The sequence below is a fragment of the Phalacrocorax carbo genome, chromosome 7 (assembly GCF_963921805.1).
Source record: "Phalacrocorax carbo chromosome 7, bPhaCar2.1, whole genome shotgun sequence".
NCBI classification, from domain to species: domain Eukaryota; kingdom Metazoa; phylum Chordata; class Aves; order Suliformes; family Phalacrocoracidae; genus Phalacrocorax; species Phalacrocorax carbo.
Genome location: NC_087519.1, coordinates 40452439 through 40466282, shown reverse-complemented (window position 1 = coordinate 40466282; position 13844 = coordinate 40452439). Strand labels below are relative to the sequence as shown.

Here is a 13844-nt window from a genome sequence, read left to right as displayed (position 1 = left end):
CAGACATTAACACTGTAGTGTTGCTTTTAAACAGGCACCAAGGTTAACCATCACCCCCCCAGGCACCTTGCCCAGTGGCCTTGAACTGCAGCTTGGGGGGAAGCTCTACCTCGTCCATTACTGCGTAACTCCATGGCCTCCCTGCCTGAGCAATTGTGCTCCCAGGGGTGCTGGTGGTACCTGTCACCTGTGGGGTCAAGGGCTGTAGGAGAAGTCGTTTTCCTGGTGGGACTTTAACTAGGGTTACTATGACAATCAGTCAGCAGGCTGCCAGCACCGTGCGTCCTTGCATCTCCTTCCTGGTTTATGCCTGCTTAGGGTTGTTGAAGCATTCAGAGAACAGCAAAGCACCTTCCCTTTCCAACTCTAATGAGATGCAACCGTTGCTCCAGGAAGCATGACTAATGAGGGAGCTGGCGGGATGGGGAATGCACCCTCATCCCACGGCTCCAGCACCTCCTGCAGGGAGGGACGTGGCTGTCCCTGCGTCCCACTGGAGACATCCAGTGGGTGTCTGGAGTATGGCTACATGGCTCCTCTTTCTATAGAAAACAGTGCATGAACGCTTGCATAGGTACTTACCCTCCAGAGAAGGTGGGGATACAGCCGAGGTCCACTTTGATAATGGGAAAGTGCCTGCAGAAATTCTGCCAGGGGACTCGGGAAAGGCTTTGGGGTGGCAATCGCCATCTTTACAGAGGATAAGATAGTGTGGTGGCTTGGCTCTGTGGCACGAGGTGGCTTAGGGGAGGTGCAGGACAGAGTCATCTGGTGGGCACAGTGGTCTGTCTGTCCCAATGAGGGACTCCACCACTGAGTTTTCTCAGGGCCAGCACTGGTGTGGGGATGGTGCTGGTGTTTTTACCAGGAGCTGCTGCCGCAGCATGTGGAGACACAGGAAGCACCTCTCCTCCCCATCTTCCTCACATACTCTCAACACCCACACTAAGTCCCAACCTCAGCCCCTCCCTGCACATACTCTTTTGCTGCGTGCCTTTATTGACAAGCAAGTCCCTAAGAGTCTGTATCCCCAAGAGCACATCTAGACCTCCTTTTTGTACCGCTGCCACTTTTCTACCCCTGAGCCACACATGAGCTGCCTGGTTCCCTCGAGCTTTGGGGACACCTGTACCAGGTGGCCCCTGCTCACCTGCAGCACTAGCAGGAGCAAGAAGCCTCCAGCTCACGGGGGGCAGGCATGGCACTTGGCACAGCCAGGTCCAGCTCCTTGCCCAGGCAGCTCTCTCTGCCTGAAGACACAGGCTGGGAGCCAGTTTCCAGCTCTGTCTGCACACGGGCACTTACAGACTCAAAATCAGTGCTAGGTTGACCCATCGCATCCCGAGGAAGTTCCTATGCTCTTGTACATCTGTCCTGGTGTGAGAAGCTTTTGCTCTATTTTGTGGGTAACAACTTCTGCAAAGAATGATTATGTCTGGGAATGCAAGCAATGACATCTGTTCTCATAAAAATTCAAGATAATTGGGTAACGCATCTGTTGTCTCACCTCAGGTCTCTTTACACTGAAATACATGCCTGGCTAGTATCCCTAGGGTGCAGCACAGATAAAAGCAGTTTTAACACTGTGTAATCATTCCTAAAATCTCCCAACTTGTTTGAATGAAGCTCTGAATGAATGGTATCTCTGTGCAGTTTCAGATTGTAACTATGTATTGAATCAAAGTCAGAGCATTGACCACTGCATTTATGTTATTTATTTTCTGTATAATGTAAACTCCAGTCTAGCAAACACTTAGGCCTGTGTTTCAATGCAAGGCATGTGTGCTGGGACTTGGTGGCCTCAGCGCAGCTATTCATGGGCAAAGCCAAACACATGTGCCAGTGTCTTTGTGCTTTGCAGCCTGTGTGCAGGGTTGCGACTTGCTCTTTCAGAAAGGGGATTCTTAAAATTCTCCTCTGACCTGTGGTGTGAGATTGGGCGGCTCAGGGATGGGGGTTGGAAGCTCTGTGCTGGCCAGTGGAGAAGTCCATCAGGGCCACAGTGCTGCCCTCGGATCTTCCTGGTTCATATGTAAAACATATATAAACCAGCTTGAGGTGTAGAAGCAGGGGATATCTGAGGGTCTGAGGCCAACCCCAAACTCTGTGTGTGATTGCTGCACTCGTGGTAGCTAATGTGAGTTGCTGACTTGAAGCTGGCTCCAAAGTGCTCCCGCAGCAGGAAAGCCCATGTCCCTGCGGAAGGGCTCCGTGCTCGGCTGGCAGGACAGCATAATCTGCAGGAGATTTCTTAGTTGCATTTCTTAATGCCATAGAATCTGTTCTCTCTTTCTGTGAGCAGAGCTGTGGTTACCCACGTTACAAATCTATGCCACGAGGAAGATGTAGGTTGATATAGGTCATAGAAAATATAATTGTGTAACTGCATTAATGCAGTCCTGAAATACGGTTTAGCTGCAGAAAATAGGGCTGTGGGCTTGAAATAGCCTTACTTGGGCATCTCTTGGACAGAAACTGGTGGTGTCATGAATAGATCACTGTGCCTCCTCCGGCAGAACAGAAAGTCCCTTTGCAGAAGGTGCTCTCTAAGTATGTTTAATGGGATTTTTTAAAGGATTTAAACTATGTTTCAGTATGCTGGGGGCTGCTTAAGGAGTCCAGAAAAAAACATCATGAATCCATGAGGGAATGTGGGAGCTACCTTCCAAGAAGTGGGATGCAGAGCACAGCAGCAAGCACCGGGGCGCCTGTTGGGGCTTGGCTTGGCAGGGTGCAGACCCACCCATGTGAAGGGGGAGCAGCACCCTGAGCTGAGCGGGGCAGCCAGGGCCCCGCAGCACCCGTGGCACTTGAGCATTCACAGACAGGGACCCATAGGAGTCTCGTATCAGACTGCAGGATCTGCTCCTGCATCCTCTGGAGAAGTCCTACTCTGCCCCCTTCTGCCGTGCACTTCCTCACTCCTCCCAGCGAGAATGAAATCTGGCTGAAAGCCTGCCCTGCCCTGTACCTAGCGTATGCTGTGATAACCTCGCAGCAAAATGAACCAACAAAAACTTTTTTGCCTTATTTAGCTGCATAAGGCCGACCCTGGTGCAGGGCATTCCTGGAACATACTGAAAAGCCAGGATTAAGTGCACTGCTTGAACTCTGTTTTTTATGGTGAGCACATCCACGGGGTGAGGTGCTGCCGAGCCAAAGCTTTAGCACCGGTCCAGCTCCGCAATGTAGTTCTGTCTGCAGAGACTTGCCTGCTGTCTCTTTTAAACCCCTTTGTCCTTGTTTTTCTTCTCTCTGTTTTGTTTTTTCTTCTTTCAGGAGAGGAGGGATCCCTCTGGCTCCTCTCTCCAAGGACTTGGACCTCGGCAGCAGTGCCAAGCAGGCCAGGGAGTCTTCCTCAGAGCCCAGCCAGAACCACTGCTGGTCCTGCACAACAGAGTTTGTTCCTTAAATAATAATGTATTTTCTAGTTTTCTAACTTCTTAACTCTCTCTCTTTGGTTTCTTGTGTTTTGGATACATAATTGGATAGTTTCCAGGGTGGAGAGCTACTCACTAATTGTATATCATGAATCACAACATCTGTCGTGCGCTTGTCTTGGACTGAGTTCCCATATCCCAGAGGCCAGTTCACACTTCCAAAGTCTGTTTACTTCCTTTGGTGTCATAACTGTAATTTGAAATTTTACACCATTTTGCATAAACAGATATCAAAGCACTTGCTGCCACTCCTAGAAACAGAGGAAAATTCCCACCTGCCTTCCCTTTCTCTGTCTTGTCTTCTGCAAGTTGATTTTTGTTTCTATATACATGTTGCAACACGTCCGGCCAACCCAAAGTCCCATTTCCTTTAGAGGAAAACAAAAATGAACTTGCAGGAGACAAGACAGAGAAAGGGCAGGAAGGCACCTCCTGAGTTGGGAAGAGCTGTCCATGTGAACGTCGTCTCCGTGGTGGGAGTCTCAGGACTCCCAGGATGTCCTGGGTCCCAGGATACAATGCCTTGACACCGCAGGTCCCACAGAGAGGCTCCAGCACCGGGGCTTCAAGGGCAGCAGGCCTGAAAACAAGATCTGTTCATGCAGAATGGTGCAAAATGGCAATGCCCACAGAAGCTCTCCAGCCCCCATGCATTTGGGTTGCTCAGATGCCAGTTGGAGATGAAAGCTTCCTCATGGGGACAGGCGGGGACCCCTGGACTAGTGGCTCCCAGGGCTGGAGCTGGTGGCGTCCCACAAGCAAGGGGCATGCCTGGAGCTCCTGGTCCCTGCAGTGCCTCCGCCAGTGGCTTTTCCTGCTGGTAAGAGCTTGGGCAGCTTCTCAGCTGTCCAAAGTAATCTCACCACAGGGTTGAGAGGATGATGTCACTCCGGCTGCTCTCCCATCCCATGGCAGGTGGAAGGCTGCTGGGGGCTTCTCTGCAGCTGCTGAAATCCCAGCTGGGGACACAACATGATAAGATAGCCTTTTCCTGGGGAGTCGGGCCCCCACAAGGCCTGGCTGGCTAAAACTTCTCTGTTACATAGGTGCCAGGAGCTGATTTCCAGGTGGCCTGAGGTGCACAATGGGTCAATCTCACTTCTGCACTAAGCCAGGTTGGCTGCAGGTAGAATTTCATGGGTGGTGTGACACTGCCCTGTCCCTCAGCTGGCTGGATTTTATCTGCAGCTCCAGCTTATCCTAACAAGGGGGTTTTCCTTGCTGGCAGCACTTAGTGCCATTGCCTCCTCTCCCTAGAGCCAGATGAGCCTTGTCTCCGAAATGGACACCTGAGTAACACGACAAAATCCCGGCCAACGTAGCCCATCCATACGTGCCCCGAAAGCAGTGCTGCCTTACACCGTGCCCAGCGAGTGCCCAGCGCTGCCTCGCCCCATGCACACCCTGCACGTGCCCCGTACGCAGGGCTGCCTCAGCTGCCCACCCCTGGACATGCTATGCAGCTTGTGCCACCTCACCCCGTGTGTGCACACTGCCCATACACCCCACCTGCACCCACTGGCACCTTGCAGGCACCTCCGTCTTGTCCTCCAACCCCTGCAGCACTTCACCCTCCATGTGCTATGCACGCACCCCGCAGGGCTGCCTCGCAGCTGCCTCATCACCCAGAAATGTGGGGTAGGCTTCATTCTTGCATGAAGGGTTCAGAGCGTGCCTGGTCCCCTCCCCTTTGCCCTGGTTTTCCCCTAGCTCTCCTCCTTTCTGTCCTCCCACCCCTGCTCCAGCTTCCTGTGCTTTGATGTGCCTCCCCTCCTCTGCTCCAGGGTACGAACTGCTTACCAGGTGGAGATTACTTCTCCCCACCCCACAAGTAGGTGCAATTATAAGGTTATGGTTTTCCCTGAACCCTTGCTCTGGTGTGCATTGAAGGTGGACGGGCTCACAAACGGAGTCCTGCTCCGGGCTAACGACAGGTGGGACGTGGAGCAGGGCCCTGGTCTGTGGGTGAGTGGTGCCACTGGGTGCTGGAGGAGGGATGACTGAAGGGTCCTGGTGGTGCTGGGGATGGGATGGCCACCTAACATGTCCTGGCCTGGTGGCCCCGAGCAGGGACTCAGCTGCAGAAGCCTAAGCCTGCTCCATTCCAACACAAGAGCAGCACCTGGATGCTTCCCGCTGTGGTCAGGCAGAGCCCAGAAATGTGCCCCTGGGGAAGGCGTAGCCAGCACTTGCATAGAGACAGGTCCCAGCAGCGAGCTTGGCTGTCAGCTCTCATCATCTGTGCTTTAAGGTGTGGGGTGTCTTGGCACTCGTGAGATGACCCTTGGCTGGCAGCAGCCAGCAGAGGAGTGGGGCTCCACGTGCTGCAGCCCCTGGGCTTCTGAAGGTGCTGCCTTTGGCTGGAGGTGGATACCCTGTGCCTCCTACCATGACATAGGTTTGCTCCACTGCTGTTGGTGCTGGCTGTGTGGGAGCTGATGGCTTCAGCAAAGCCCATCCCACATGTCATCCCTGCTCTTGCTGGGGCTCAAGGAGTGTCAGCTCTTGGTGACTCCTGGTGCCCCATCACCTCCTGGCCATGTCTCAGAAGAACGCACACTCCTGCAGCAGGTTTCGTGAAGCATGGCTGGGCCAATGCATCGCTGCTCCAGTGCAACTTCGGCCGCAGGGAGCCAGGAGCAAAAACCGCAGTCAGTGCCCAGTCAGGGCACGTCTCTGGCAGGGCCAGCACTGCGGGGGGCAGCTCCTGGGTGCTGCGCAGTGCCTGGAGGCCAGAGTGAGCATGAGCCCCTCCTGCTGCTGCAGGACAAAAGGCTTCATCAGAACTGCTCCATCCAAGGACAAAACACTGCCACCACAGCCCAGGAGTCCTTGCTCCATCCCGTAGGAGAGTGCTCCATGTGCAGATGTGGATACGCACACAGACGCACCTCCATATGCTTGTCCTCAGGCATACAGGGCAAATGTTCCTCTGTGGCCAAGGCTGGCTATTCTGCAGTGCTTTCTCCTCTGGATGTTCTGCAGCATGCAGGTAGCCAAGCTCAGGAGAAAAACTGAGCTTGCTGGTCTGCTGTGTGTGGTTGGATCTCACCTCCTCAGTGCACTATGGCATGGCGGCGCTCCTACAGTTCAGGTCAGGGTGTCTGTTCAGGGTTTTTCTGATTTCTAACCTGTTTGTACCACAAGAGGTGCAGGTGAATGTGGGACTTGCACAGGGTCTGCAGGACTTTGACATGGGCAGCCAGATCAACCCCACCAGGGACATGTACATGGTGGCTGCCAAACCGCTGAGGGAGCCGTGTGCAGGTGGGGAGGATCCCCTGCACGCTCCCCTGCCCCATGGCAAATGCTGCTGGCAGGGCCATGGAGCGGGTGCTCCCTTGAGCTCTTCGCCCCTGTCTGGCACTGCTGCGCCTGTGTTGGATAAGCTGTGCTCAGCTGCGATGGCCATCAAGGTCCTGGGAGCACCCCAGCTGTGGCCGTGTTTCAGGGCACACCTTGGCAGCACAGCCCCAGTACGGGACAGGACTGAACTAGTGTGGCCCTTGGGGTGGCATTTGGGCAGCCAGGGTCTCAAGACTGTGTGTGCATGTGTGAGTAAGGCATGAGGTGCAGCGTGTAAAAACAAACCTAGAGAGAAAGTCTCAACAGAGATTAGATTAAAAGAAAATGTAATTAAATACAGGGAGCATCCTGTCTGTTACTCAACTCTCCTTGCATAACTCTCAGGACTGGCTGCCTTCACAGATGGCTGCTCTGCTGTCAAAGTAATTTGCTGGGCACCTGTTGAAAAGCTGCCAGGTCAGCACAAAACTAAGTGCACCGGCATCTTTCCTTGTAGTGAGATTTGAAAGTCTAGAGGAAAAATTGATGAAAGGTCTTGCAGCTCCCCAGATGAGCCTGCGATGCCTCCCACCACTTAATCCTCCCCATGTACTCCTGTGAGTGATTGTGATGGGGACAAGAACGTTGCAGTGGCCCGGAGGGTCTCCAGGGCTCAGGTGGTCCCTTGTAGAGAAGGTTGCACATCACCCCTGGGAGCACGGCGATGGCTGCTGCTGGGCCAGAGGCAGCAGGACAGGAGCCACTGCTGTCCCTAGCCCCTCTCTAAGGCTGTGGCACTTCTCCCCTTCCCCTGCCATTCGCGCCCAGGTCTGAAGCTCTTGTGGGCAGCCAAACGGCAGAGAGCTGCTGCAGAGCAATACCCAGACATGTGGTGTGCCTTTGTTTGCCTGGGTGAGCAGCCAAGTTGCAGCCCATCTCCAGCTTCGTACCAGCTGCAGATCCAAGGCAGCTGACTGGCCTGCCAAAAAAACAAAACACGTCGGGGACCAGGGAGTGGCTTGTGCTAGTACTGAATAATGATGATCCCAGCATGCTTATAAAACGACGAGGCGGAGAGCTCCCCACAGAGTTGTTCCTTGCAGCCCTGGTCTTCCGCAGAGCATCACTCCGCCTCATCAGCCAAGGTACGTTTCTGAATTAAGAGATTCAAAATGGGAACTGTGTTTGTGTCCGCAGCATGGCCCGTGCCCTGCGGTGGGAGACAGACTGGGCTTTTCTTTTAAACTTGGGCAAAATGCTATCGCTGCTCCTGCAGAGGAGTTTCTGGCCAGGGAAGCAGAGCAGCCCATGTTACAGGGTCTGTAGGTGCCAACCTGCCACAAGCAGAGCCCAAAGCACATGGGCAGCATCCTGGCTCCAGGGGCTGCTTGGGGGAGAGCAGCACAGCTCCCACCCCCGCTCCACAGGAAAATATGTCCTTTCCCTCCTCACAGCATACTTTTGGGGGTCAGTTCATGTTTTATTTGGTGCCGATTTGAGTTTTGACCAACTTCCCCACCCTGCAGTGCTGTGTACATCTCGGCAAAGACAACCCTGGAGGCAGCTGCACCGTCCCTCCCACCACCTCTCAGGGCCAGGCAGCCCTGGCACATGTCAGGATGTCCCTCTTGCCATGCAGGCTCCTGTCTGTGTACACTGTTGGCTTCCACGTCCCAGGGCCCCGGCTCTGCCCTGGCTCTGGAGCATGTTCCTTGCACTCCATCATTTCATAGCAAATATCTCTGCATTTCCCCTTGCCTTAGCTTTGGATAGATGATGATGTTCCTGTGTGTCCTTGGGCATTTATCACCCCTGCATCTTGCTAGGTGTCAGGTGTGGGTGATAGGTACAAGCACCCTCACCAGGCATTGCCTTGCTTCCTGCAGAGCTGCTGGGCACAGCCTGAGCACAGGCAGGGCTTGAGGCCATTTTGGGGTGGGGACTTATTTGGCACAGTGTCTTTGTGCTCTTCTCATGATCCTTTTCTCCTTGCTGTGCCTCTGAGGTGCTCTGTTGCAGACGTCCTGTCCTTCTTGCCATATTTCACACACAATTCTGCTCCAGGGACACCCCAGCTCAGCTGTTTTCCTCCTCTCCAGGTCCATTTCCCGCCTGCATCCCGGTGCAGCCATGCTGAGCACAGCAGTGGGGCTCTCGGTCCTGCTCGGCCTCCTCGGCTTTGGGAAAAGCCAGACATTTCACATGGGACCATGCCCAGATCCACCAGTCCAAGAAGACTTTGATATCAACAAGGTGTGAAGAGCTGTCTAAAAATCTCAGGGCACATAGTGAGTTAGGCTAAGGGGGCATGGGAGAAATGGCAGACTGCCTGGGTGCGGGGTGGGGGCCATTGGCAGGTCCAGTCTCAACACCTTGTGCCAAGCTGCCAGCGTGCGTCTGTGGCCCCACTAACCCCCCACAGCCTCTGGCACCATGGAGGTGGATGCTTGAACAAACAGAGCAGGCAAAACTGCGCCATCAAATGAGCCGGGCTGCTCTGCCCCTCAGCCTTCCTGCACTAAAAGCATCTCTCTGGACTTTCTTTTATCAGTATTTGGGGAAATGGTACGAAATAGAGAAGCTGCCCTCAGGTTTTGAGAAAGGAAGCTGCATCCAGGCAAATTACTCACTGAAGGAGAATGGGAAGTTCAAGGTGATCAACAAGGAGATGCTGTAAGTGTTTGTGTTCAGGCTGTGTCCTCACCACAGCTGTGGCACTCCTGTCACCCCTCTTGCTGCCCTGGGTGGTCATTTTTCTCCAGATTGCCTATTTATGGGTCTGGGGTTGCTGGGGAGGTGCCCTGTGAATGCAGCAACTCTGCCGGGAAAACGGGCTTTGCTGCGGTTACAGCAGAGATGTGGGTCTCTGGTCTCTGCCTGGGCTTCTCTGGGGCTCAAGCAGATCTCTCCCTCATTGTCCAAGGTGAGTAGTGAGAAAATAGATCAAATGCACATGGTGACTCCAGTGTGGAATGCATGGGTCCCCCCTCTAAATGATTTGTGATCCCCAGTGATGGCTGATAAGCCGGATGCCCCAGGTCCTGTCCTGGGGTGTTACTGGGCTGGTTACGGGATGGCAGCCACCACCTTGTGCCCCTTGCATGCTCAGAGGTGCCTGTGCCCTGTGCTCCTCTTTGCTCTGGAGCAAAGGGACCTGATGAAAAGGGGCACAGAAGGTGAAACACACAGGTCATTTTTACTTCAGCAAATATTTGTCAGCTGCCTTCTGGAGCATTTACCTTGCACTGGTAGTAACTGCTGTGTAAGGGGATTGGCAATTGCTGCGCATTTAAATCAGCGAGCAAAGTGAATGCACTGATTGTCCTCTTTATTATACTTGAGAGTTTGCAATTATCCTGAGCTCTCCTGGATTTTTGCATGGACAGATGCAGATATTTATCTGTTTCCATCACCAGCCCTGGCTGCCATGGGGCTGAATGAATGAGAGGGAGCAAGCAGTGAATGCAGCACTGTCCCCTGCGCTCCTGGCGTGGCACGGGGACTTTGTTCTGGCTCACAATAACAACAATGCAGCAACACATCCCTTGTGTCCAGCAGAAAGCAGCGTCCATGCTGCTTGCTGATCACGCAGTACTGTCTCTTGTAGCTCCGCTGATAGGGCAGCGCCTGGCAAACAGCTGACCATTTATTTGTGCCTGCATTAATCTGCAGGAGGTTAATCTGACCGTTAGTGTCACTACTTCAGCAGCTCAGTCAGGAAACATTTTGGGTCAGGTGTGCACTGTGCATGGCTCCAGCATCAGCCCCTTGACCTCCACTGCTGGCAGCATTAGCTTCTGTCTCCTTGGGTGTTCCTGTTTCACAGGGAAGCATGAAACTTTCCTGCCCCACAGGCAGCATCCAGGTCTTGAGGCATCTGGGGAAAAATGCAGTCATAAGATGGGCAGCCCGAGACGTAGGGCTTGCTGCCAGCAGGGCAGTGCTCTGAACCAGCAGCAAAACAAACCCTGGCTCACCAAGCAGGGACAGGTAATTTGTGTGTGGAGGTATGTGCCGTGACCTGGGAAAAACACAGGTGATTAAGCAGACGTGAACACGTGCCTTCCACAACTAGCAGGAGTTGAGCTTCTCCCTGGCCCATCTGAGATCAGTCCTGGGATCATCCTGTCCATCCTGTCCCGCACAGGGCGTCTTATTTTCCCTATTCTCTGTCACTGTGGCACTGAAATGCACCCCACTGGCAGGGACGCTTGGAGAGAGGCACCCTGGGGCACTGGGGTGGTTTAACCGGGGACAGCATTTGCCCCGCTGTGCCTGGCCCAGGACCTGGTGTGCCCTGGGCACCGCTGAAGCTGTCCCCAGGGGCAACCCATCCTTCCGGGGATGCTGTGGTTAGCTGGTACGTGTTTCAGCCACCTCTTGGGAGGCGGATGTATCACGAGGGATTAATTAGCAGAAGGAAGAAAAAAAAAGTGATTTCAAACTCACCTGATTTTATTTCTCGCGGTATCATTCTCCCCTTAGTTCCAATGGCAAAGTCAATGAAGTTGAAGGAGAAGTCATGCACATGGAAGTAAAGGAGCCAGCCAAGCTTGGAGTCCGTTTTAACTGGTGTAAGTGTGTTGCTGGGAGGCTTGCAGCCTCGCCAGCTCCCCAATGCCCGCCGGCTGTAGCAGCACTGTGGTGCAGTCATCGTGGGAGGGTAGCACCTGCATGAAGCAGGCACCACTGCCATGTCATTGGGGTGCAAAATTAGCAAAGCAAGAGGCAAAGCTCCTGTGGTGACTTCAGCGCAGCATGACAGGGCAATGGCAAAGGGTTAGGACAGACATTGTGACCAGCAGGCAGTGGTCACTACCGTCCCTCCAGGTCCTTTCACAGATGGGGACAGGGAGGGTGTGGGGTGGGAAAGGGAGCCCCACAGCCGCTGCAAGAGTTGGGTATAGGCTTGTTTCTCTGAACACAGCGGTATAGCTACTAGACAACCCTGCCTCTGCTTACAAGGGCCTTTTAATAACCATTAATAGTATGTCCTTGTTTGCTTTTTCTTCCCACGTCAATGTAACACGACAGAGGCCTGCTGAGGTGCAATGCATTTTATTCGTGTTGCACAGCACTTTGCTCTCTCCACAGCAATATTTTGGAAAGTGAGCAGAGGTCTCCCCTTGGCTCCCTTTTTATTCTGGTCCCTCACACCTTTTCCTTGGCTGTTTCATAGCACTCACACAGACAGGTTATTTGGAGAAATGGGTGGAGCAGGGGTACTTGCAAAGAAGATACAATTATTGTTCGTGAGCCCAGCTAGACCTAATTACATGCTTCTAAGGCATCACCCACAGCCATTTCACCCGCAGCCATTTCACCCACAGTGTGCACAGCCCCAACCGTCCTCGCTGGACGAAAGCCCTGGAGGACAGCGCCTGGCACTCCTAAGTGGATCAGAAATAAACCCCAGGACACTTAGGCCTGTGTGATGGTTTGAAGCTGGAGTGGCTGTCCCTCACCAGAGCAGATGTTTTGGGTGTAGCAGCCTGATGGAGAACAGTATTTGGCCCAGGTGGCTGGTGCTGGTGGGATGGGCTGAGCCATGCTGATTCCTACTGCCTGGGCTCCAGCTGACTCTGGGACAGGGCACCCGGGTTAGTGGGGAAAGAGGTGGTGGTTCATGCTCCTCAGATCACCAGTGTCAGCTCCTGGCCCTACAGCTTCTTCCTGCCAGCAAGCACTCTCACAAAGGTATGAGCCAGCCTCGCCGAGCTGTTCAGGTCATAGTGTTAACTTTCCAGCAAGTCCTTCCTAGTCAGGGCTTTGTGGCTTTCTTGAGTCCCTCTGGGCAGAACAAGGGGCCCTGATAGGCTTTTATAAACGATAGCTCCTTGTACTGACAACAATGCAGCTCAGGAGCAGCAAAAGTGGGAACAGCACCAGGAGCCATGGCTCTTGTGCTGCAGTGCAGTCCAGAGTCAGTTACCCACGGCATTCACGGTGCCCTTCTTTCTCCTAGTCATGCCTTCTGCCCCTTACTGGGTCATCTCCACCGACTATGAAAACTACTCACTGGTTTACTCCTGCACCAACATCCTGTGGCTCTTCCACATTGACTACGCCTGGATTTTATCAAGAGCTCCTGAGATGCACCCAGAAACCGTGGAGCACCTGAAGAGCGTTCTCCAGTCCTACAAGATTGACACTGAGAAAATGATGCCCACGGATCAACTTAACTGCCCTCCCGAGATGTAACTCCTGACACGCAGTGACACAGCGCTGGACCAGCAATGAACTTCATTGCTTCCTTTGTTATCCATTAGAATTTCTCTATGTAACAGAGAAATGTAATAATCCTTTCGCTAATGGTAGTTTGCCAGCCCTGAGTTACTCCTTGCTGCCGTTCCCTCTATCGCTCTCCCTGCTTTTTCATCTCGCTCTGACTTTTGCACAGTAACTGACTGATTCAAAGAAAATGGGTGAAGAAAAGAAACCCTGAAGCACAGGCATGAAGCTCTGCTGTTGCTGTGAGTCCTCCAGCATGTGGATGGGAAAGGGTATGAGAAGTGATGTGCAAATATTAGTCCAAGGGGAAAACCTTTCATCATGTTCCTGCAGGTTTGTTTCCCATTTTTGTCTTGATGCTTCTGGGCCTGCTAGGAGTCTACAGTGTCCGAGCTACATCGTGGACACTGCCCAGACACAGAAGGTCAGTCCTGCAGCCTGGGAACTGAGACTGGGGGTCTTTCATGTTTTCTGGGACAGGCCTGTAGGTGTATGTTACTGCCACGTCAGCACATTTCCTTCCTAGAAATCAGATCTGGCCCCTGGTATTTAAAGTCTGAGAAGTCTAAAAATGTACAGAAATTCAGCATTGCTCCATCCCTGGTGTCTGCATGTGACTTACCTCAAGTGAGGCTGGTCCTGCACTCACAAGGGATCAGCTCTGACAGTACCCGTAAGCAGACAGAGGGAGACGGGTCTGCTCCCTTGTCCTCTCCCAAGGCTTTTTCTAAACACTGAGGGACCACAGGCTCTGCCTGACATCCTGCTCACTGCTTTTGTATGTGCTGAGTGCCCGCTGGCACTTCATCTGTCCTGGCAGGTGTTCACCAGCACCACGACAACTCTGCTTGTATAGCATTGATGCAACTCATTAAAATTAAATCAAAA

General features: G+C 53.3%; 1 protein-coding gene across 4 annotated transcripts in view; it reads left to right on the top strand.

The window, feature by feature from the left end:
• APOD (apolipoprotein D) overlaps positions 1–13844 on the top strand; it is a 26616-nt gene extending 12772 nt beyond the window's left edge. Inside the window, exons 2-7 of one of the 4 annotated variants that reach the window (XM_064457633.1) lie at positions 3280–5271; positions 7554–7870; positions 8825–8978; positions 9277–9398; positions 11211–11299; positions 12691–13844. In XM_064457633.1, coding sequence (XP_064313703.1) covers positions 8856–8978; positions 9277–9398; positions 11211–11299; positions 12691–12926 — 570 coding nt within the window. In that variant the 5' untranslated portion in view covers positions 3280–5271; positions 7554–7870; positions 8825–8855 and the 3' untranslated portion in view covers positions 12927–13844. Of the gene's footprint in view, positions 1–3279; positions 5272–5298; positions 7871–8824; positions 8979–9276; positions 9399–11210; positions 11300–12690 lie in introns of those variants that run through there. The other 3 variants (XM_064457635.1, XM_064457634.1, XM_009509385.2) reach the window with 3 other exon arrangements.